The 25,070-nt window shown below is 37.5% G+C and overlaps 2 protein-coding genes across 5 annotated transcripts; one reads left to right on the top strand and one right to left on the bottom strand.

The window, feature by feature from the left end:
- The first annotated feature begins 949 nt into the window (after positions 1 to 949).
- ccdc106a (coiled-coil domain containing 106a) lies at positions 950 to 9,306 on the top strand. Of its 3 annotated transcripts, none has more exons than XM_043260417.1 (9): positions 950 to 1,113; positions 1,545 to 1,607; positions 1,713 to 1,814; positions 3,051 to 3,236; positions 3,666 to 3,716; positions 4,651 to 4,881; positions 5,665 to 5,874; positions 5,963 to 6,266; positions 6,927 to 9,306. In XM_043260417.1, the coding sequence occupies exons 2-9, from the start codon at positions 1,553 to 1,555 to the stop codon at positions 6,949 to 6,951; spliced, it is 1,164 nt and encodes a 387-aa protein (XP_043116352.1). In that variant the 5' UTR covers positions 950 to 1,113; positions 1,545 to 1,552; the 3' UTR covers positions 6,952 to 9,306. The 3 variants fall into 3 exon arrangements, with proteins under 3 accessions (XP_043116352.1, XP_043116353.1, XP_043116351.1); XM_043260418.1 differs by having other exon boundaries at positions 950 to 1,117; XM_043260416.1 differs by lacking the exon at positions 950 to 1,113 and adding an exon at positions 1,137 to 1,386.
- A 549-nt stretch (positions 9,307 to 9,855) lies between these two features.
- On the bottom strand, positions 9,856 to 24,494 carry arhgef5 (Rho guanine nucleotide exchange factor (GEF) 5). Of its 2 annotated transcripts, none has more exons than XM_043260414.1 (15): positions 23,930 to 24,494; positions 19,910 to 23,005; positions 18,359 to 18,407; positions 17,741 to 17,781; positions 16,708 to 17,057; positions 14,849 to 15,009; positions 14,476 to 14,628; positions 14,247 to 14,376; positions 13,972 to 14,046; positions 13,766 to 13,855; positions 13,525 to 13,673; positions 13,261 to 13,404; positions 12,230 to 12,300; positions 12,042 to 12,146; positions 9,856 to 10,083 (listed from the first exon to the last, which is right to left on the bottom strand). In XM_043260414.1, exons 2-15 carry the CDS (start codon positions 22,845 to 22,847, stop codon positions 9,944 to 9,946), a joined length of 4,596 nt encoding a protein of 1,531 aa, XP_043116349.1. In that variant the 5' UTR covers positions 22,848 to 23,005; positions 23,930 to 24,494; the 3' UTR covers positions 9,856 to 9,943. The 2 variants fall into 2 exon arrangements, with proteins under 2 accessions (XP_043116349.1, XP_043116350.1); XM_043260415.1 differs by having other exon boundaries at positions 20,318 to 23,005; positions 23,930 to 24,493.
- Between the last annotated feature and the right edge of the window lie 576 nt (positions 24,495 to 25,070).

Raw genomic sequence — 25,070 nt, 5'->3', positions numbered from 1 at the left:
ATACCGAGCGCCTCTCCTCTAGAGACCGGTCTCTTCCCCCCGTGCACGCGCGCTAGTGTCCTCGTGGGTCCAGGAAGGTCGCGTGAGGGACTCGCCACGCCGCCAGAGAAGCGCGCTGTCGGACTCCGTAGTCCTGGCGAAGACTGCACCCGTGTACCGCTGACGGCCAGGATTATCCCCTTCAACTCTGCCGACCGGAGGAAGGCGCCGCCCCTCGCGCTCCGGACCAGAGAGGGGAGCTTACACTGCCCTACCAGCACTCCCCCTGTAGCACGACGAGGACACCAGTTCCCCTGTTAATTTGGACCCTTTTTTTTTTTTTGTAAATAAAAGCCTGACGCCACTCTGTCGTTTGCTCCTCCCGCCAGAATAGTTATGGATTAAAATCAAAATTTTAAAAATATTAATGTTTTTATCCTAATTTTGTCATGGGGTTGATTTGCAAAGCTTGAAAATGCCTTAAATACATATAAAAAATATGAATAAAAATTAGTCTATGATACAGAGACTATTATGTACACATTAATACCGACATATCCATCTAATAAAGAGACCTGAATTATGTCATTTCTGATAAATTATGTCAAATACGGGTGGAGTACAAGCAAGGGTTGAGTCAAGTGTTTTGTTTAGTTCTTTTTTTTTTAAATAAAATATCTTGCTCACTTTTAAACACACAAATTAGACACTGGTCACATTCTGCTGAGTATAAATAAATTTATGAAAAAGACAAAATGCTTGATACGATAAAAAAGATAAAAATAAAATATTCGTACTTTTATTCGTTACAGTGGTCATACTAAAGTATTGTGAAAGCATTTATTAATTTCGGTTAACCGTCACTTTTAAAGAAAAGTATGGGGGATTAAAATGTTACGACTGGGCATAGTGCTATTAAGAAAAAAAAATCCATCAAGGCTTTTATTTTGAACGTGCAGACTTGAAGGTGCCATAATAGTGTCTTTCTTCACGTTGTTTTTAGCACTGCTGCTGAGGGTCATTTAATTGTTATTGTTAGGAGGCTGATTCCTCAGCAAACACGAGAACAGATGAGAGTGTGCTGAGACACGCTTCAGATACGTGACAGCGAGGCACGTTCACGGGCGAACAACGGTTTGTACGTGTTTTGTGTCGTCACGTGACCCAAATGCTGCGTTTATTTCTGCCTGGAAGCGTCTAAAAATTAGCTAGTTTGCTATTCATCTCTGTGCAGCTGAACGAACGGTGTATTATCCCTCCTCCGCTGCACAAACCGAGAGTAGCGTGACTAGTCATTTATTTTAATTTCAGGAAGAAGGTAGTTCATGTCATAACCTGTCTATGTAAATGTTTTGGTCGTGGATGTCGGGATGATGGGAAGAACAGACGGTTCGCCCGTTAAGCTGTGTACGTGTATAAACCGTATGAGAGACGCTAGTCGTCCGCTTGGATCACTGCACGTTTGATGTACCTTTTGTTATGTGTGGCCGCATGCGTGCCTGCAGAGAAATAAAGCGGGTGTTGTGAGTATTTTCGGGTGACAGGGAGTCTCTGTGTCTGAACAGGCGAAAATATGAATGATGCGGACGCAGCCTCAAGGAAGCACGCGAGTTCCCGGGAGCTCCAGAGTGAGTAACGTTACACGCTCCGGAGCTCGTGACATGAATGACCTGTGCATTTCCCGGGAGAAACAAAAGTGTCCAATCTGCGTGTCTTTAACCGTCTTTCTTCAGCTCCCAAGAATGAGGACGCCTATGAAATCTCCATTCCTTTCGAAGACAACAACTTCGATCAGCAGGGAGGCTTTTACAACCAGAATGACCAGAACTTTGATGGTCAGTTCAGTTTGTCACTTGTTGTTTATTGGTCGAGTGTTTTAGCGGAGGTTACGCAAAGAACGATACGTCAGTAATTAACGCGACGCTATCAGCGTCCACACGAGCTCTGTCGCGTCGTTTTTTGTGCGAACGGCTCTTAAGAATTTTGTTCAGTAATATAAAACTTAGATTTCCTAATATTTAATCATGTTCGCTATTGCGTGTAAAGCATGTAGACCTGAGCTTCCATGTTTAACATATTTGATGTGTTCTATGTATCTACATTTAAAAGTATTTTTTTTACTTTATGTACAACTACGGCGTCTCTCTTTAGAAAACGACTTGTTTCCTTTGGGTTACTTTTATGGGTAACACTTTATAATAACGTCCAGTTGTTAGGCGTTTGTAAGTGATTAGTTAATGATTAACTAATCGTTTACAAACCATAACAGTGTTCATGGATGATTAATACGTGATATGTTTATCCATGTTTTATATTAAGCACTTGAAATGTCAACATTATCTCATAGCATTAAAAATACTCCATGAGTGCCGGAGAATACACATGTCGGTCCCTCACCAGTCAGCTTTTACATTGCAGTACACACTACAAAGTGTTCAAAACCTGGTGTGTAAATGCACTAATATATAATTTACAACACTTTCTTCTGCATCCCCTGAGCTAAAGAGTAAACTAATCATCAGTTGTAAATGTTTTACTCATCTTTGGTAGATCCCAGTCAGTGTGTGTGTGTGTGTGTGTGTGTGTGTGTGTGTGTGTGTGTACACAACCTGTAACCGACAGGTTTGTAAAACACACCGCTGATGAGTAGTTTACGCTCTAGAATAGTGAATGCAGAAAGATTTTATTAAATTATTCATGTGTTAGTTATGATTCATAAGTGATTTAATTATATATTAACTAGTAACTATACCGAGTTGTTTAAGCTACATTTAAATTAACATTTTTTAATTTAAATGTAGTTAAAATATATTGTTTGCACCTTGAAATTAATTTTTGTTTTTTCAGTGTATTACTTAACAATCAATAGTCATATTTTGTAAATGATTAGTTGATTATCATCTAATCACTTGTACATTAATTAACAAAACATACATAAATTGTTGGCATATCACTTATTGTTTATCATTAACTAATCACTTACGAATGCCTTTCAACTGAACGTTATTATGAAATGTTGACGAACTACGCAGAGGTCAACATGTGATGATATTTGCTCGTGTTTGACGCAGGTAGCGATCCTCCAGCACCGAGCAGCTCGTACCTGTTAATCACTAACTTGCGCACGCAACTCCAGATCTCACTGGAGAAAAATTCATGGCTGCAGAAACGCATTGAGGACCTGGAGGAGGAGAGGGACTTCTTGCGCTGCCAGCTCGATCGGTTCATCTTCTCGACCAAGAGTCAGGAAAGCAACGGTGAGACGAGGAAGACAGAAGAGTGAGCAAACGCTGAGTTAGATGCAGTCAAAGGTCATTTAAGAAATAGTGGAATGTTTGGGAGAACTGTTTCACCTTAGTTTGTGCCTTTTCCCATAAAAGTTTATGCAGTTTGATCAGTCATGCATACATGCTTTTGTGTAGTGAAATACAGGGAGATACATATATAAAATAAAATCAACACTGAATAAAATCTAAAACAATTTAACAATCTACAATCCAGCTACAGCTAAAACCCGCCTACAGAAAGAAAGATTTTATTTTATTTTAAAAAGATGTTCTTGTACATTCTCTTACAATTGCGGCTGCAGTAAATCATCAAATGATGCAGAAGCCAGGCTGGGTATTAATACAGATTTCCCAACAACTGACATGAAGACAAAAACTGAATTTCTCTTTTCCCTGCAGGTAATGATTCCAGGAGTTTTTCTTGGAGAAGGAGAAGAGAAAATGATCGGGGTAAAACATCTTTGGTTCTCTACACTAGACTCATCTGATGTATAAACCAATGCTATTTTAATATTATTTATATTGTTAAAATTTGTATTAATATTTAGATTGTATATTTTCTACTTTTTTTTTTGTTTAGTTTTTGATTAAATCCTACTATTTAGGTTAAATCTATTTGTATTTCAGTTACATTAGCTTATGCATGTTTCTAGTTAGTAATTTCAGTGTTTTATCATACTTGTTTCAGTTAATTGTCAAGGCAAAATTTCCAATTTTCATTTATTTATACATTTTTCATGTAATATTCAGATGTTAGCTTTATTTCAATGAATAAAATATTTAATAGTTAGTATATAACTACTATAATTTAGTTATAGACGCCCCATTGGAGCGCTCCAGGCACATAGATGCTGCCGCCATGTTGGAACGGCGAACTTGACGTCATTCACCATACTGTAGGTTCACCACTGATCTGTATATAATGACTGTATATAATGTTCTCTATTATAGATCAGAGAGGTTCACGCCATTCTGTGTAAGACTGTGGTATCTTTCGAACATTCAGGGATTACTACGGTGAATAATGTCAAGTCAAGACCGCTACAATATGGCCAACGGCTATATCGCAGCCCATAGAAACAGTCGCTAATGAGGCATCTACGTGTCTATATGTGTATTTGTGGTAACCCTGTGCAGAGCATGAATAAATCCTAACTAAAACATACTTTAAAAATTCAGAGACGCTTAATTTCACTTTTGGCAAAGGTCTGTGCCGTGTTGTCCTACCAGGATAAAGAGAGTCTTAGCTGCAGCATAAAGACCGCAGGGTCCAGTTGCACAAGTTTCGATTGGTTAATTCTAAACCTGACCAGCTAGCAGTTAGCTGAGGATAATAACTCTTATTTTTAACATTCAAGTTTTTACGTAATCATTAACATTTCAGATCAACAAGTGGAGAGCCAGCGTTCAGCCAACCGTCAGTCATTCCAGCAGAGGCCAACCCAACAGACTTCAGCCAATCCCAAGGCCCTGAGCTCTGTTCCTGGTCCAGTCAATGCTCAGATAAATTCCTTGTATGGGTCTCCCCACCCCCAGCCTCTCTTACAGGGCCACGGCGGAGGCAGCACCAGCAGCAGCTGTAGTAGCAACAACAGGTCCCTCAATGAACTGCAAGGTGAGTCTGAAATGTTTTTAACCTGTATTTGCGCTATTATCATTTTGCTTTAAATATTAAATTGATATGCTTTAAACCCTTGACCACAAAACCAGTTTTAAGTCGCTGGATTATATTTGTAGCAATAGCCAAACATTATTAGGCTTTTAAGTAAAGATCATGTTTTCATGTTTTACCATAAATGTATGAAAACTCTTTTTGATTAGTAATATGCATCGCTAAGAACTTCATTCGAAGACATTTAAAGGAATAGTTCACCCAAAAATTTAAATTACCCCATATTTTACTCACCCTGAAGCCATTTTTGGTGTTTATGACTTTCTTTTTCAGAGTTTTTCAATTCTTCCAAGCAAAAGAATTGATTCTCGTGGATAGTAGCCACTATTTTGAAGCTCATAAATCGGATATATCCTCAAGTACTTTGACATAACCCAAACCAATATATCTTCAGGGGTTATTTTTTGCTAACCTATGACTTGACATATTATCCATAATTATCCAGCTTTCAGATAATGTATAAATCTCAGTTTCGAAAAGATAAAAACACATTTATGAAAAACTACACTTTCTTACACAAAGCACACAATCTTGTTGTTTGTGTAAAAAAAAGGTTGTTTGTGGGATTTTTTTTGGACTACGTTTACCATACTTCCGTGTATATTTTTTGAAAATATGATTTGAATGTGATTATTTGTATAAATCGTGATATATTTTCAAATTCAAAACAACCGTTACGGTGTTGATTGTAACACCGTAAGACTTTTTTTTTTTATTCTTCCACAGAATCCCTCACTCTTCTGGGAGATGAAGAAGAGGATGACTACCTTGAGGATAGCTACCTGGAAGAAGAGGAAATGATGTCAGGAGAGGATGTGATAACAGATAACATGTCACTTCGAAATATCGGCACAGCTGGAAGACCCGCCGGCAGTCACCCGGCTCTGAAGAGGCGGAGGGTTTTCAGAATCGCCAGAGGGAGAGAAAGACAGAGAGGTGAGCGAACATGACAAACAAGCGATTTCCTTCTCCTTCTGATCTCATCTTTCTCTTCTTTTTTTTTTTTTTTTTTTTTTTTTTCTAGTGAAAGATGCAGCAGGTGTGCTGTTCCGTTATAAAAAGATCCTGGTAACGTACCAGAGGTTAAAGAACATGTCCAAGGCCTTCCAGATCCACGGAGTAGATCGTAATACGGTGGCCTCTACCACACCCATTGCTGAGCTTCTGCTGGTGGCTCCAGAGAAGGTGGCTGAGGTGGGTGAGTTTGACCCGTCTAAAGAAAAGCTTCTGGACTACGCCCGACGCTGTTATATCGCCCTCGACCCCCAGACTCTCAGCAAAGTGCAAGCACTTAAGAAAAACAACCTCCTCCTGCCCATCTCATACAGGTATTAATACATACTACGTATATACAGATGCTGAACAATCATTGTATTTTTGTTAAATTCCTTTTTACTTTTGTGTAGTCATTTTACACCATAATAACCTAAATAGTTCAAATTAGCAATTTATTATTGATACGCTTTTATGGATTCTTTTAATATATAGGTTCTCTAATAATTAATGTTGTATTTTTAGGATGCACAGATATTAATAACAATACCGTTTGGGGTTTTCTTTCTTCAAATGTGTTGTTTTAAATTTCAAAACAATTTTAAATCAGCTTTACATTTACAAAAAATTGTCATTAAAAACGTTATTAATATTGAAATTTGCTGAAGATTACATTCATCAGTGTTAAATTGCTGTTTGTGATTTTGAACTTAAAAGATTAAGTAAAAATAGTTAAAATGAGCATACATAATTATTCAGAATCATAAAGAACTTACTAAAAAAAGCAAATTTATATTAGCTGCTTATTTTCTTACTGTTATCACTATTCTGTTTATTTTCATAAATCATAATACCATTCTTACGTAATCTGTTGCATTTGATTCAGTGTGGCAATTTGGATAATAACACATTTATGAATGATTGAAAACTACACTTTCTTACACAAAGCACAAAATCTCGTATTAACAAATACTGTCTTTTTTATACTTCTCCAGGTTGAAAGGAACGGATAATCGATAATTGGAAGAATTAATGAGGTGATTCTTATCCTACTATGCAGTGAAACCCTTCACTGTATTTTAATGTAACATACGCCACACATCTCCCATCTCAACCTTCACATTGTGCTGTTCAGATCCACTGTACTCTGAACCAAGTGTACTATTACCTCTGTTCACTCACGCTCGAAGCTGCGGGTGGGATGCACACTTAAGCTTTCAGGTTTGGTATATTAAAAGAGAACTTGCTTCTCAAACCCATTTTACACCATCCTTTCATATCGGAATTTTTAGTATCGTTTAATATTGTCGCTTTACTTTCCATTCTTTGTGATGTGTAGCTCTATAACAGTGTGTGTTGCTCAGAAGATCTGTTGGGTCTTTAGGTCCGCTCAGTTGTCCCAAGCGTGTGTCCTGATTCTCCGTGTCTCATAGCAGTTACTTGACAGCCTGAAAGACTTTTGAAATAGAGGTTCTTCTAAAAAATGGTGCACGCGTAGACCCATGCACTCCTCCTATTTTAACACTGTGCTACTCTTTGCAAGCGGCACCCGTACGTTCTCAGTAGAACCTTTTTGGATATGATTTGTGGAGTGTTTGTGCATGTGTCTCCCTTAATCATGGCCTGTCTCCTATTAGATGACACTGACTGTTCAGCATGTGCAAAGTTTTATATAGTGTAAATCAGTGATACTACATGTTAAAACAGCTGGTAATAGTACTAGTCTGGTCTAGTCTAGTACAGCGTAGTGCAGATGATAATGTTAGGAGAGGAAATGAGTGCAGAGATGTCCCTGTTCTACCTGGTGCTGAAGTTCTCATGAGAGTGTGTGTGTGTGAGTGTGTGTGTGTGTGTGGATTTCACCGTCTATGTCTGGATGCATGTTGGATGTTTGTTAACGTGTGGCACGCTTGAGGTTAGACTACTCATGGCTCTTTCGAGCACATATTGAAACCTCCAGTGGCTAATAAAAAACAGCAAGTTTCTCTTTATATCACAATTTTCTTCTTCCTTACCATCAGATAATATTTGTTAACATTAGTTAATACATTAGATATCATAAACTAAAATGAAGAACATTTACTATTGTTCAGTGTTGGTTTATTCCCGTTTATACCCATGAAAAATAAATATACTACGATGCATTTAAAATGCAATTATTTCATGCTAAGTGTACCAAATATACTTATATATTATAAATATTACATATTTATGTAAGTATACTTAAAGTCTGCTGAAACGCAACAACTCATTTTGTGCTTAATGTAATTGTCCGGTCTAAGTAAAGATATAATGAAGTATATTTGATTGCAAAATTGCGGTACGCTTTAAATATCTTTTATTTAAATACCAATATTAAGAGCATACAATCTTAAATAGTGACGTTAAAAGAAGTTTAAGCTTAATGTTAAGAAATGTGAGTTGTACAGCAGTAGTACTCCAAAAAGAGTTTAATTCTAATTTTTATATCAGCGTCTTGAGTGATGTGTCAGTAAATATATGTATAGATTTGGACTATACTAAGAATGAAATAAATGTATTTTAAATAGCACTTTTTACTAGGGTGATATATTATTTATAAAACCTGAAATTCAAAAAAACTAAACAAAAAATGATTCTACGTATAAATGAACACTAACCTGAATTTAATGTTAAATGTATTTTTTTTGTTAGTTCATGATACTTAATTAACTAATGTTAACAAATCAAACCCAATTGAGAAGAGTTACTGTATTTGCATTATCTTGTACTTTCATTGTCATTTTCCTGTCTGCTACTATTAATTACGGGTCAGGGCTGAAGGTGATTTGAATTTCACCTCAGGAACCAATCATTTCCAGTACAGGTTAGTTTATCGCAAAACCATTTTCCACTGTTGTGGTTTTTTTTTTTTTTTCCTCTCCATATAACCAAGAAGCTGTTTATATAGCCTGTACTATTTTGTCACTAAAAGAAACATTAATGAAATGTTCATTGATTCTTCATATTGTAAATCACACTAAAGCATTTGATTTCCTACTGAATCCTGTGCCACTCCGCTCTTTAATTCTGATTCTTCTTAAGGTCTTGTTATCTAATAGCATTCCCATAATTTGTCATAATGCACTTAAGACTAAAACCCCATCTGCTAAATAATGACATGTTCTTTGAGGAAACTAATTATCTGTTTATTTTTAAAGCACATTACAGTCATATGCTAATCGGTTTGAACAGGAAGCAAAGATGGAATTGTTCCATAAAAAACATAATACTTTTAGCATTTATGTTAAAAACAACCTATATTATGTACATTGGGTATTGTACACTTTTTGGTCCTAAAAAGTAGCCATCTATAATTCTTGATCCTAAATAAAATTTGCACTTTGTTGAAGTCTACTGTTTTTCACAGCTATTAATAATTTGTCCTTTTACATCTTACGTCTTAGAGCACACCAACAACTTTACCAACTGTGTTCCCATCAGGCTGCAGTCCGACAGCATTTATATTCCACGCTGTAGGGGATATGATGCTTATAAATAGCACAAAACAAGCAGTTTTCAGTGTTGCACGCCAGATTAGATCCATCTTATGTCTCATGTCCAGATGTTGTGGTTCCTTAGTGAGACGGCTTGCTCAGACTGAGGACAACAAACCTGTGCCCATGAATGGCACCCCACTTCCAAATTTTGAGAAAGTCGTATATAAGCACTACTGAAGCTGCATAGATACTCATTTAGTACTGCATATGGATGCATTTGTGCCATTTGTAAAGTCCCTCCGTGTCCATAAGATATCTAAGAAGTTGCTCTCCAGCATCCTTTTACACGGTGTGAAGTAGTACCCTGACAAGGGTGAGGCCATAACACCCGCATCACCCTTATCAGCTTGTGTATACACAAAATAAATAGAAACTTCCCATGAAGTTGAGACGTAAATCCATAAGGTTCTTGAAGGTTTAAGTCTTTAAAGTAATACTATAAAACTGTAATCGAAAAAGTCCACCTGAGTACTTTGAAGGGTATACATATTGCTTCACATTGTAGCAGCTGTAGCAATTTTCATAGTGTCCTGCAGGTTGCGCTTTCTTGCTTTGTCACTGACTATTGTCTCCAGATGAGAATCGGGGGACCAACCACGATGTCTGTCTGACAGACGAGTTCCTTCCACCCAGCCTGAATAGAAAGGAGAGAATTGTAAATAGAATTTAGACATATAGAATATTCTCAGTGTAGTACTTCTTTAGTAATACAACCATACACAGTGTATGGGAAATATGCCTGTTTACATGGTAAGTGGTAACTAGGAAATCCCTAGTCATGAAAAAATGGTTATCGCTCTTAAAAATCTCTATGTGTGCATTGTTAATCATACTGGTCTAAATAAGGAATACAGAGTCCATCCAGGTGCGGCTTAAACAGCCATCCCAAATATTGTTCTTAACCTTGAAAGAGTCACATGAATCTAAAGACAGAAGAAGCCTCTAATCAAGTGACTGCTTTTGACTTTCACCATACATTCTGCAACGGTAGAGTCTAATCCTGCTCCTGAACGGCCAGAAGAGTTTAGCTCCAGCTCTAATTAAGCACACCAGAACTAGCTAATCCAGGTATAGGATCGCAAGAAACATCCAGGGAGGTGTGCTGGAGCAGTAAGGTGGCCCTCTAGAAGCAAGATTGGACATTCCTGTTTTACAGTGACCTAAATCAGTGCTTCTCAAACCTTTCCTGGGGACCACGGCCGGCTCATTACTGCAATACTTAAAACTTGATGTGACCTGGGAGGAAGACAGGGGTCCCCAGAACAGGTTTGAAAAGCACTGACCTAGATCATGGGTTTTCGACACTGAACCTGGAGAATCCTGAGGATTGTCTTTCTAATCGAACACTCCTGATTAAAGCATATTCTCACCGGAGCTCACGTTATTCCTACATCATCCAGTGAAACTCCACGCTCTTATGAACGTGCACACAACAGTTTATGATGCCTCTTTGTCTATAAATGATCCACCACCTGCAGCATCCTCACATGTGGTGTAACCTATTAGCCGGGAAAGCTTCTTTATGTTACAAATTCGTGAAGTAATAATGCAGCGGCTTGCTCGAATTCCCTGCAAACTCCTAAAAGCATCAATTAAATTAGAAAATGTTATTATAAGCTAACCGCTGCGAATTGGGCTACAGTAAGACAATACTTTTAACCACTGGTTGCTTATGTACTTGCTTACGAAATGATTTTGCATCATTTTTAACCCAAAAAAATTATGGACTGCAGCTTCAGAAGGCCTTTATAAACCCAATTTTCAATTTTGGGTGAAAAAGCAAAACACTTTGCAATAATCTGCTGTGAAAAGACCATTTAATTCAACTGGTGGAGCATGAAACAGATTTAGGTCATTTGACACTCAAACAAAGCTCCAATACAACAATGCCACAAAAACACCAGCTTCTGTGTGGTGGAGTAAAAAGCGATTGACCTTTGCCTAAAAGAAAAACTTAGGCAGCTGTAGGAGTTTCTTCAATTAGGTTGATTGACTTGTCTCTGTCCTATCCTAGTGTCCCATCTCTCTTTTTGTTACAACACCATCTTGATCTACACACACAAGTTCTCCAAGAACTCCTTCATTGTATGTCGCATTAACAATGGAAATGAGTCTCACAAGTTGGGCGTTACCAGGTTGGTGGTATTTCTAGCCTACCACATGTCCCTCTGATCTCTGGTGAATGTGGGCTTGGTGCAGTCGTGCAAGCTAAACTAGACGAACAATAAATGTGCTATACAAAAAGGCCAAGACAGGTTCTGCTTTATAAGGTGACAACTTGTTTAAATTGGTCATGGTGATATTTTGTAGGCCAACACAACTAGTAGCTCTTGATAATCGCAGACAAGTGTGCTGAATCAAAGTTGGATCTGGATTTTGCAGGTTGGGCAAATGGGATTTCTAAAATGTGAACAAAGCTTGGCTTTCTTAGATGCAGCGGCAGAGCACTTAGCACTTTTCATAACCTTGTGGTTAAAGATCTGTGCTAGTAGTCAAACTGTTGTCGTGGCCTGGGGTGAACTGATAAATAATAAATTCTATACATAACTGGGGATGTTTTTTCTTGTGTTTGTGTGATTAGATTTAACTCACCATCACTGCTCTGCTGGTGAACTAATAGAACATCAGCTTTCTCTAAACTTAGCTCATCCGGTTGCTGGGCAACGTATGCTCTGATGCACTGCATTTGTAAAAAGTCTGTAAATGGAAAAGAGAATGTTAAATTATTAATATATTTACTTTGACGTTTCGGTTTCTTTTAAAGGAGGAAGTTCACATACCTTGAACTGCACTGAAGTCAATCTCAGGATAAGGACGTGAGAGTGCTGATATCCAGCGCAATTTATTGGCCCTGAGAGATGGTAGAAAATGAAAGAGGGGTACAGATTAATATTCTGCACAACCACAAAATTGCAAATGTGGAAAAAACTGATCACATGTAATCTGGATTACATAATCAGATTCCTTATTAACTACTTGTAATTACATTAAATTACATTTTAAAATACTCAGAATACAGTTAGGTTTTATGGATTACATATTACTTGCACAATAATTTATCCATAATTTATTTATTCTCACTGATTCCTCTTTTTCATCTTTTACATTTTTCTTTTTAAAATAGCCTACAGTTTATATATACTCCGAAAATCTTTGAGGTGTGTGGGCTTTCATATAGAAACCAGTGAAGTCATTTTTATTTGAATTATCACTTGGTTATTTTACCATATACTAGATATTTTGTCTTGCAAATACATTCAAATGTTCCTCTTTCACCTAAAATACAGTATTTTTATATGAGGTATTCTCATATTAAAAAAAATTAATAATGAAGTATCACATGGTTCTCTGACGTTGGTATAGCATGCAGGTAAACAACGTTTTTCAGTAAATATTTATTTTGATTAACTGTAATATGTTTTTACTGAAGTCTTAAACCTACTGAAGTTCCTTCACAAATCCAGTCAAAAAAAGGAATATATATTTCTACTCTTTGTAATTTTATATTAATATGTTTCTGCCACTGAATAGCAAATAAAAAAGGTTGTTGGAACTTGTTAATCCCTTGTGAGTTTACATCACACAATTCTGAGAAAAAAGATATAAAAGGTCGCAATGGCCATTTTTTAATCAGTGGTGGCTTCCATAAAATATGATACAATATGGTTCAAGATGAAAAATGAGGTGGCCCTCCAGGAGCAAGACTGGACGCCTGCCCTACAGAGATGAGGCATGCACACGAGGCACCCATTACATGTTTACAAGACAGCAATATGTCTCATAACAGACATACACAAAATCACATACTTACTGGGTATCTGTCTGCAAGAGCAGGGCCTTTTGTGGCATGTGCAAACGGAACAGGTTTTTTTTTAAGGAATGCAGTTTGAACCTGCAGTTCTCAACTCGCAGCTCTGACACAGGTGCATGTTCGATAACTGTAAACCTACCCCCTCTGCAAAAAGGAAGTTAAGATTTAATTGAAAAGGTATCATTTACATTAAGCATAAAAAGCCTGATGTCACTTATCAAAGACAACAATTGAAGGACGAATGTTAAAGACAGGCCAACTTACTCTTTCCGCAAAGAGACCAGGAGATAGTCATTAAAAAGGTGCATATAAACATTTCTCTCTTCCTCCCTGTCTTTTAGAGAAAAGTCTATCAGTTCAGTCGCAGGACCCTCTCGTACCAGTCTGCGGGACTGACTGATCAACGGAAGAGTCTAAGACACACAAAATAAGTCATTATTCATTTTGATTAGTATTCAGATGGCATACATTACGCATTGGATTCCTAAACAAGTTTCGTGCTCACCCTGCACTCAAAGTCAACTTTGGCATTGAGGGTCACAAGTGACTCAATGTTCTTCATTTGAGAGATACTTTCATTACTGTCCTGGATCATCTGTTAAGAAACAAGAAAACGGGAGAGTGGTGAGAGAGAAAACCGATAAGAAATTCCACTGTAGAGATGTGGGTGACATAACTACATTTTTCCTAGTACATAAAGAGAAGTCTCACCTTCTCAAGTAGTTTCATCGCCTTAATGGCCTGTGCTTCATCCTTGGTTTTTGGCTCGGTTCTCTTTACAATATTCTACCAACAAAGACAAGAGGGCATTTATGTAAAAATGCAGCGTCCCATATTCTTTGTGACAGGAAACGGATAACATCTGATATCATGTTAATACAGCTTAGACTAGAAAGGTAGGGGAAAGCACGTGCTTTCAGCTAGCGTGAGTCATGCAACGTTAGGGAATGTGTTCATTAAATGTGCGAGGCGCAATTAAACAGTACCTGCACAAGTAATTTGAGGCGTGTGATTCTTTGAAATGGAAGAATGAGGAAAGACCGCAGAGGCAGTCGTTGGCAAATCGGGTTACGCTCCAGCTTTTCCACAACTCTACGGAATTCGTGACTCTCGTCCCTATGGGAGATGGTGGAATGAAACAAAGAGAGCATATGGATACGAATCAAACAGGAAAAGCTGATTGTCCACTGCGGATCAGTGCAAACGAATACTCACATCAATCTTTGATACGTCTTGTCCTGATATGATTGGTTGGTGAGGTATGGCACATACACATTTTTGAATCGTGGACAGTGTTTGATAATGATGTCACAGACGGTAAAGCGCATCATGTCCTGCTCCACTGCTTCTTCCAGCTGAGACAGAAAGCTAAGTGCAAAGAAGAGTGTATTAGTGTCGGAATTCAGATTTCAGAGTAGTCATTTGAGAACGGACCCCAAGACGGATTCATACACGTTTAGGGTGTCTGAAAGTGATGTGTTCTGATGTCGGCAGCACACATAGTATATGTAGAGATCCAAACACCCTTATCAGAACTAAAATGTATTTATCTTCAGTAATTCTGTTAATGTAATGCTATGATTCTAACCTGTGACTGACGGCTCTAACGTCATTTAGCCTGGAGAACAGCCAGTTTTTGTCTTGTGAAGACAGGATAACATTGAGCTGTTTGGACATGACAAAGTTCTCCACTACGATGTCCAAACTGCGGCAGTATGACGCTTCAGAGGTCACGACCTCAAACCTCACCTGAAAAAGACAGAGACACTCATGATGCTGCACTTACTAACAAAAACGTGTATCTTTATTAATATATTTTTTGTTGCAAGATATTTCACGCATTCTGTCCCAGAGTTAAAAATTTAAGATAACTGTGACATTATGTACATCAAAATTTATATATACTCTGTTAGTTGCAGTGTTCCTTTAAATCTCGAAATAGGGTTAAATCTTGCAGTGAAGACTGTTACCTGAGACTTCATATTTCTACCGATTGTCATTTTATATATCACATTATTCTTTTGCATTTATCTTTTTTTTTATTGTGAATTTATTTATTTTATTTGTTAACACTTTAAAATACAGGTGCACAAATATGAATGAATTCATGCTTAACTAATGCATATAATCGCCAGTTATTGTATAACTCACAAAGAACTAGACCGTTTATTAGCAGCTAATGAACATTCTATATGATTCATAGATTGAGGAATCAATCAATTGTTATTAGCTAAATATGTCAATGTATTAGTTCCCTAATAACATATTAGATTCGCTTATGATGTTAATTCATATGCTAATAGCCACAGTGGTCAAAGCTATGTATTTTAACTTTTGGGTTATATAATTAATCATTATCTATTGATTCGGTATCATTATGCTATGACTATATTTGTTGAGGCACAAAACTGTTAATAACTAAATTAATAAGAAATATGTCATTCTGGTTATGGATTTTAAAATAGTTAGTCGTGTGCCTCATCGAGTAAACTCATAACATAATAATATCTTTGCAACTCATTACCTAATTATTAGTTAAACCACAGAACTGAAAATTGAATGGCTTTGGCCCATTGTAGTAATTAACACATTATATATAATTTACACTATTAGTTAATATGATATGTTATTATTATACATTTAACTATTGATTTTTACTCAATAAAATCTTAATTGGCTACTTATTAATAGTTAGTAAGGTTGCTGTTAAGTTTAGGTAGTGAGTAAGATTAGGGATGTAGAATAAGACACTGATATATGCTTAATCAGCACTGATAAATAACCTTAAAATAAGATGATATGATTACGTAATCTATTAATATTATAGAATGTTAATTTGTTGCTGATGTAGTAATTATTAATAATATATTAACTCAGGATTATCTAATAGGATTATCTATTAGTTAAGCATGAATACATGCGTATTAGTGCCACCGTATTATAATGTGTTACTCTGTGTATTTCCCAATTGTTGTATTATATATTGCAATGTTTACAACTTATTGTTGAACCTTCTTCCACAATTACTCTATTGCAATCCCCCTTTGTATACAGTAAATGCAGCCATAATGCAATAATGCATAATAGCTACTGTGAAAGCAGTGGGCATTTAAACCGATCCTAAAAATTTTCATTCATTTGATAATAAAATATCAAAGTGGATCCAACATACTTTTCTGTAAACAAGTCCTTTTCTAACTTCGCTTTTTACACTTTTAAAATTACTTCCAACCACCAAGATCCTTTTTAGTAAATGTACCACATGTTAGTTCCCCTAAAGTTTCATCATTGTGAAATGTTCTGTTGCAAAGTGAGTTTTTCTTTAAAATAAATACCACTTTGTTTGAATGCTTTTATCTAGTACAATGGCATGTATTATGTATTTTTACAATCGTGACTTGGGCCACTGTTGATGTTTAGTAGGCGAAAGTGATCTAATACTTATACCTCCTGCAGGCGTCTCTCATCCTCAACAAGTTGCTCCAACTCTGGGCTGCTCCTCACTCCGGGGAGATCCTGCCACAGTGTGGGTGAGGAGGCAGAGATAGACAGGCGAGGGGACGGGGGTCTGTTAATGGACTGCTGAGGCACATTTAGACTTTTGTTTATAAAGGAGTTGGTTTGGGACAGTGTGTGGGGGTGCAGGAGGATTTGAGGGAGGGGTGGGAGAGGTCTGCGTGATAGCTTAGGGGAATGATTTGGAGAGGAAGATGCACTTATTGATAGAGAATCGGAATGTGACAGAAGGATCTCTCTGTTTTGGACCACCTCACTGTACTCCTGATACAACTGAGAGTCTGCAAGAGAAAGAAAAACCATTGATAAGGTTCAGAGACGTTATAAGGGAAAGAGGTTAATTAATATTAGCTGGAGAACCTTGCGTATTTAATGTATTCTGGCTCGTATTTTCTTCGACCATCATGGCTTGTAAATGGTTTGCGCAAATTTAGAAAAATTGCTAAAAAGGTCAGACAGCGATCAAGTTGCGATCTAATGACATAGAAGGCAAATGCCGCAGGTCAGTGATTCAACATGGAAAAAAAAAAGATGTTCAAGCACGTACATCCACAAAAGCATTTTTAGTACTAAGTGAGCATTTGCAGCTGTTTATCTGCAGTTCTGATTGGTGTGCAAGCACAAACCTGTTCTTTGCCTGGAGGACTAGCAAAGCGTAGTCAGGAATGAGAAAACTTTCTCTGCTCTCAACATCTAAACTGTAACAAGTAACCAACCATGTAATGAGAACCATGTATTTCCTATATATTACAGTCAGTTACAATTATATTATGTACACTACCATGTGTACAGAAGGGGTGTGTGTGTGTGTGTGAAATTGGTATTTGTATGTGTCTTTATAATGTTTGAATTAATTTTCAATAAAATATTTATTTGTAGTCTGTTATGCAAAGTACCTATCGTCTTTGGTTATAGCCATATAGTCATATAGATCAAAAAACATAAAGACAATACAGAGACTTACTAAAGAATTTTGAATTCCTGTTTCTTGTCCTCCCAAGTTTCCTAAATGTAAGAAAGATAAAGAGAGAAACAGGAAAGGACATCTGTGATATTACGGTCATTTGTAAGACTGTCTACTAGTTAAAATACTGGCAGTGGTGATAGACTAGAAGTTATAAACAGCACCACACTGAACCAAAAAAGAAAAAGGTTCCTGTTATCATGCTGTCATCTCCATTTTTGTTCTTTAAGATATTATTAGAGTTATAACCTCGAATGTAACTCAACAAAACCATATTAGATGTCCTAAAATTGCATGAATCCAAATTAGCATATTATAAATGGGAATAACAGAGCATAAATCAAGCTGTCTGTATTATCAAACAAACACAGTACTTTTCAGTTACAGACAACACTGAAGAAATTCACTAATCATACTAAGCCACAGTTAATTCATTTCTCCAAAAATATCTACACACCTTCTCTCTGTAACAGATTTTATTAAGCTTGACACATCTGGATCATCTCATGTGTATGTACATGATTTTAAATATTTACCAAAAGTACAATTAACTCCCTTACGTAGAAAACCTTTTTAATAAGGGACAAAATATAAGAGTGTCTATAAATGTTCTCCTACCTTAGATCCATTTCACTCCAGGTAAAAGATAATTCGTCCTCTTCGTTATCTATACAAAAAAACAGTGAAATCAGGACACATCACAATGTTGTTTTTTTTAGAACCTTGAGCATCCCTTAACCAAGATAAGATCAGAATTTAAGCAGCCTAAATCTATTTACACTCCATCTCAAGCAAAACAGATGGGGATGATTCTACATAGACGTACACAAGCTGTACATATAGGAACCACCTCAAGCTTTCCAGTGAATTACAGAAAAGATTGTAAGACCTCTGGGTATGCTCTCAAGAAGTGTGTCAATAAATAAAATAGCCCTAATTCAATGAGAAATATGAAGGGGAAAAAACAGGAAAGTGTACTGGGGGAGGACTTGTTATGAATGAATGAGAATGGTTTAGTTTGTGAAACAAAGGAAATCTGGCAGCTCTAAATTCTGTCTCTTCCAAGAAATGCTGCTGTTTAAGGAGTCTTCAGCCGTCATGACTCCAACCCCCACAAGAATCCCCAGGAGCCCTCTGCTTCCAGACTATTAAAATAAAACTACCCCCAAAAAACTGCTGGGGGAATACTTTATTAGTTACTCCTGCAGTATGAAAAGCTAAAGGATACTGTTTGTGTGGTTTCAGTCCTGAGAATGGGTCTCTTTAAAAAAAACTTTTGATTGAAATATTTACTGTGATACATTACTATAAAAAGGCAAATACACAATTTTAGAACTATTCAGAATATTGTTCAGTGAGTAATTATATCAGACAATATATCAGACAAAGTCAGTATGCATAAAAACTGCTATTCAAAACATGCTCTGTTTTACCATATGGTGTATAAAGCCCTGCCATTGGCCTAAAGCGCCTTGGTTTGGTAAAGATAGTTGGGAACTACTTTAAAATAGGTAACACTTATTCACTATTAACAATAACTTTTCCCTCAATAAATTCTTAATTTGCTGCTTTTTAATAATTATTAGGGTAGTTGTTTAGGTGGTTTAGGTATTGTGTGGGGCTAGGGATGAAGAAAAAGGTAATGTAGAATAAGGCATTAATTTGTGCTTAATTTGTAATAATAAATAGCTAATATTCTAGTAATATACATGCTAATAAGCAACTAGTCAAGAAGCCCTAAAATAAAGTGTTACCAAAAGTTGCTTTCAAGGTAGAGCGAATGATCGCATATTCAAGATTTTTGATGTTATTTCATAGCTCAGGATCTCACAGTACCAACATAGCTGCAGCAAGGCCGTCAGTGAGTAGTTTTAACAGCTTATTACTGTTCAAATGCTAGGAACACTCCATTATTTGAAAGGAAAATAAACCACTTTAACGCCCATATTGACATTTATTTAAGGGAAGATGACTCATGGATTTCTGTGTTACATTCTTGCGTAAGCACATCAAGTCTCTCTACGTGGCATTACACCACTGCAATATTAAATTTGACAGAATAGGTTCAGCAGACATCTCAAGACACATTTAAAGCTCCTCTTACATGAGTGGGAGCAAGTGGGTCACTGAATGTCCAATTCAGCCTTCTTATGTTAGTCTTCCTCTCACCTGATTTGTTGAATATTCTTGTCCTGCGGTCCCTTCCAACTCCCTCTTCTTCTTCCTCATCCTCTTCCTCTTCTTTGGTTTTCTTCACTGACTTTCGGAACCCTCGCCTCCTTGTACGAGCCTCATTGCCCAAATCTCGAAAACTACTAGAGCTTAGAACAACTTCCTTTTCACTCTCTTTCTTTTTAGATACTTCTTCTACATTCCACTCTAACTCTCCTTTTGGGGGAACCATGTGCTGGTTAGAACTAGGATCCAGCCTTTCATGGTTCTCATTCAACTCTCTCTCCAACCCTCCCTGTTGTTCTCCTACTCCCTCTATTATTTCTTCCTCTTTTCTTGATTTGTCCATATCTCCCTCACCCTGTGTTTGTGTTTTGGTTTGCGTGTCTATGTGTGTCACACTACCTCTTGCATTTTCTGTGTCCACCGATTTCAGACCCAGGATCTCTCTCACCACGTTCTTGGCCCATTTAAGGTGAGGAGCAGTAGAGCATCGCTTTCGTTCCTCAGATGTGCCCCATGTGTCATCAGAACCAGAATGCTCAACTGAGTCTCCAGTGGGTTCTTTTGCTCCTCTTGGTATTGTGTCTTCACCATGAGTCTCTGCACACCCATGACCATTATCCTTGGATGGCCCTGGTGTTTCAGAAGACTCTGGTAGGAAGAGTTGGGTGTCTTTTTCTGATCGCTCACTGGGAGGAATCATTTGGCCTTCCAGTGATGTTACACCTTCCGTTGTCTGGTCATTACTTCCTGCTCCCTCCCATTTATCCTCATTAGTAGAAAGACTGAGTTCATCCATTGCTTTTTCAATGTCCTGTTCAAAGTGTTCAACCTTTTCTAATGCTTCATTTATGCTCACTTTACCTTGATTGTCCATGTTATGACCTGAACTCTGATTGGCTGCCTCTTCGTCTGTGGAAGGTACATATGAATTCTCATTGGCTTGTGACATGGGATGGGTCTGACCAATTACACAAAAGACTCTTAGGGGTCCTTTTGGAGCTTCATTTGCCCCATTTTCTCTGTCCTCTGTAGTTCCTGAATGTTCCTGAGTGACAGTTTCGGGAACTCCACCTTCCCAGAATTCTTTGCAGTCTTCAAAATCCTCTTCCTCTGCATCATCGCCTCCACTGGAGACTGTTACAAATCCATCATCTGCTGACATCATTCTGTTCTTCTCTGTTTCCGATTCTCCCTCACTTCCTTCCTCCTTCTCCAAGTTGTCAAATCTATTATCACTTCTCTGTTCATCTTTCTCATTCTCTTCCAAGTTATCGGCCACTTCCTCTCTTTCTATCTGCCACTCTGATTCCATGGCTTCTTTATCATAAGCCATATCCCATCCTTCCATCCTTTTCTCCTCCTTTTCTACGTCCATGAACTCTCCAGCCCTTTCAAGTTCTCTATACTTGTCCTCAAGACATCTACTCTCGTTTGGTTTCCTTCTCTCAGGCTCTTCTTCATTTACTGTTACCGTGTTTTCTTTGTATCTTTGGAGGTACCTCTCTCTTGCTCTCTCCCTCTCTATGTCCTCTTTTAAACAAGATTCTTTTTTCTCACTTTGAGGTTCCAGCCACATTATCCTGCTCCTAGGTTTCTTTGCAACTGCATCCACAGCAGCAACTCTTTCACTCTTCTCTTCTTCCCTCAGTACAATCCTTACTTCCTGCTCTTCCTCTGTCCTATCCTTCAGTCTCTCTTTATTAATCTCAGATGTGGTTTCTCTGTCTCTGTCTTCAAGGTTCTCTCTCATTGTCCTCTTTTTTTCATTGTTAATATCACTTCTTGAAATCAGCTCTTCACTATTCTCCATCTTACTTCTCCCTGTGTACTCTTTCCTCTGCCTCTCCCTCTCTTCAATCTCTCTTTTAGAATACCTATCCCTATCTCTTATCCTTTCTTCATCTCTATACCTTCCTCTTTCAGCTGTGTATAAGTATGTGTCTCTGTCCATTCTTTTGTCTTTGGAGTCTCTCTTTTTATCTCGTTGCGAATTTTCTCCTTTTGTATCATGATAACCTGTCTCTTTGTAATCTCTTTCTCTTATTGCCATGTCTCGCCATCTTTCCGCTTCTCTCTCTCTGCGTCTCTCTTTCTCTCTAATTTTGTCTGCCCTTCGATCTGCATCACCGTCTTCTCCACTCTTGTAGAGTTTGTGTCTGCTTGTAGCATCATCTTCTCTCTTTCTTTCCTTACCCCTTTCTCCATCACTGTCTCCTTCGCTTTTTGTGTCTCTTGTCCTAGGTCTCTGTCCCTCTCTCTGTCTATCAGTCCTCCTTTCCCTGTCTGAAAAGCTCTCTGTCTCTCTTTCCATGAGCTGAGGATAATATCTCTCCTCTCTGTCTCTTTGTCGATGTCTTTCTCTGTTTCTATCTCTATCTGTTTCTCTTTCCCTCATGCCTAAAAGGTCACTGACCCCTGGATAACTTTCTCTCCTTCTATCTCTCATTCCTAAGTCAAACTCCTTGTCTCCTTCCCTCTGTCTATCTGGCTCCTCCTTTACAAGCCTTCTCATTTCTTTTCTCTTCAGCTCCTCCCTGTATCTTGCAATTTCTCTTTCATTCCGCATGTCCATATCTCTGTATCTCCTCCTTTCCATTTCTCTTTCGTTTTCATACAGTATGTCCTTCGGTCGTCCCATGTGATGCTCTCTTTTATTGTCTGTAAGTTGCATCCTTCTGTCTTTCACTTTGTTTGGTTTTGTCATCCTTGGAAAAGTGTCCCCTTTTCTCCTCTCATTGTCTCGATCTCTATACTCAGCCTGCTCTGAGATTGGTGAACTTCCATTTGCACGTCGATCTCCATTTCTCAGCCTCTCTCTTTCTCTCCAGTCAATCTCTCTATCTCTTCTCCGGGTCGCAGGAAATTTCTCCCTGTCCCTAATTCCATCACACGTGTCTGGCTCCATTTCTTTTTCTTGTGTTTTGTCCATATTTTGGATTTTTTTACGTTTTCACCCAGGTGACCTTTGCCAGTGAGCAGTTTGCAGCTGATCGACAACCTGTCTAGGGCACCTTAATAGGACTGCATCTGCACGGTGTCTTTGATGGCACAATTAATTTGACTGGTTTCCATTGCAACACAGAGAACCTATAAGGGAAGTCAAAATTCTATGTCAGTAAATCAATTAAAACGTATAAAATACATATTCCAAAGAGGGAAACATTCAAACATATTAAACAATATTTTAAACTTTGGAGTATCTTGTGGAAACATGTCAGGTAAATGCTTTATCAGCTTAAACAATTGCAATTAACAACATTTTTGTTAAGTTTAATGTTTACCATTAATTTGGCAGATGCTTATCCCAAGTGACTTGGATGGATTTAAAGTATACATAATCAGATTTTTATTCCCAGACAACTGAAACCATGACTTTGGTGTTTCTTTTTGGTGCTGTAACTAATCCACCAGATAAGTTACAGCAATGCAACAGAATTACTGTTCCTGTCAAAAAAGTCACTTCAAATCAATCTAATACGTTTTTAGTATGCATAACACACATTGTTATTTATATTTCTTTATATACATACTACTCTTGACACGCCTACAAACCAATATATATATATATATATATATATATATATATATATATATATATATATATATATATATATATATACACAGTTGATATACAGTCTGTTTGTAAGTTCAACCAACCACTGCCCTATACTATTCTTGTATCTTGTTCAGAGGCATTTAAAGTAACTTATGCCTTGAATGAGCAGAAGCACTATTAAGAGGGGTCGAAGGTACTTTGACATAGCTTTGACAAAATAAAAAATAAAAAATAAAAATGATTGATAGCTGACTAATTTCAAGATGTAATGAATCATATGATGCACAACAAATGACATTAACAGATTCATAAGAAAATGACTGCGTTGAATAGAATAAACAAATTAGTATTCTTAAGCATGACAATGCAATATTTGAGAGTGAAATGGACATGTTTGTTTACAAGAACTGTTTAGTAAAGTTTCAAAAAAGGAAAGAATGATGCAAAGGACTCACCTGAGAAGTGTCTTGGGGGACGCTTCTCTGTCTCTCTCCAACTTTTCCTTTGCTTTCTTGTCAAAGTGAAGCTAGCAGGAATTGCACAACTCACAGACATTCCACATATCAGTGTTTTTCCATTGAGAGAACAAGAGTTGAGCGAGATAAATGTTCTACTGAAAACACTGATTTAATTATTCGACCTGCCTCTGTTCTACTTCATGTGTTCACATAAGCAAAAATAGTTTTCAACAAAGTAATGAGATTCTCACAGTGTTCCTCTCTCTCTCTCTCTCTCTTTCTCTCTCTCTCTTTTGTCCCCTCCTCCCGCCCTTCTCAAATTCCCAAACAAGTTTGAACAGATTGACACTTATCTTCCTCCCCTCCTTCTGTTTCTGTTTTCCTTATACTTTTTCCCTCCAGCACTGTCTTAAAGAAGAGTCCAAAAGTAACCGTCTGTTCAAGCTCGCACGCAGCTTTTCTTCACTTCTCATGAACTTAGTATAGTCACAGTGATTGCGCTACAGCTTGTTCCAGTAATTCAGCCTTTCACTCACCTCACCCTCACTGGCAGTGCATGCTTCTCTGTCGCAGAAACAGGAAGTGCACACATGTGAGCTGTGATTGGTGGGGTTATAGATGTTGGGTGTGACTGTATTCTCAGGTAAAGACATGAGAAAGAATGAGAGCAAAGGGGGAGGGGCGAACATGTATGAGTGTGTCCATACACAGTAATGTCGTCTGCAGCTTATGTAACACAACAGTTCTCGGAAAAAGCTGTAAACGACAAATGTAGCACAAATGACACATTAGCACATAAAAGATTAGCACAGGAAAGATAAATAGGAAAATACACTGAACAATAATGCACGTTTTTAAACTGTATAAATCTGCTCTAAATCTTTTGCTCTTTTTTGCAAAGCCTTGCAAATTTTAGTTTTGTGTATCTTTAGTATAAACTTTAGTTTAAAATCAAAATATTTTAAAGCGATGAGTAAGCAATACTGAATGTAGATTTTCTTTGTGATCCAAAATGCTTGAGTTTAATTGATCGTTTTCTAAAGTGTCTGTTGTTATAAATAGCCAGGTATCCTGTCCTCATATTGAACCATCTGAACACCAGAGTGTTCTGTTATCTGAATGCAAACAAGCATAATAT

This window comes from Puntigrus tetrazona, chromosome 16, assembly GCF_018831695.1.
Source record: "Puntigrus tetrazona isolate hp1 chromosome 16, ASM1883169v1, whole genome shotgun sequence".
NCBI lineage: Eukaryota > Metazoa > Chordata > Actinopteri > Cypriniformes > Cyprinidae > Puntigrus > Puntigrus tetrazona.
The sequence above is the reverse complement of the archived record's forward strand: the minus strand, read 5'-3'. Positions and strand labels throughout refer to the sequence as shown.

Bases quoted from the DNA above. Each gene is read 5' to 3' on its own strand.
- ccdc106a (XM_043260416.1), top strand. From the start codon at position 1,350: ATGATGGGAAGAACAGACGGTTCGCCCGTTAAGCTGT. The intron at 1,387-1,544 runs GTACGTGTATAA...GTGTCTGAACAG, and splicing joins CGGTTCGCCCGTTAAGCTGT to GCGAAAATATGAATGATGCG. The intron at 1,608-1,712 runs GTGAGTAACGTT...GTCTTTCTTCAG, and splicing joins GAGTTCCCGGGAGCTCCAGA to CTCCCAAGAATGAGGACGCC.
- arhgef5 (XM_043260414.1), bottom strand. From the start codon at position 22,847: ATGGACAAAACACAAGAAAAAGAAATGGAGCCAGACACGTGTGATGGA. The intron at 14,629-14,848 runs GTTAGAATCATA...CTTTGCACTTAG, and splicing joins GTTAGAGCCGTCAGTCACAG to CTTTCTGTCTCAGCTGGAAG. The intron at 13,856-13,971 runs GTGAGACTTCTC...GTTTCTTAACAG, and splicing joins CGATGAAACTACTTGAGAAG to ATGATCCAGGACAGTAATGA.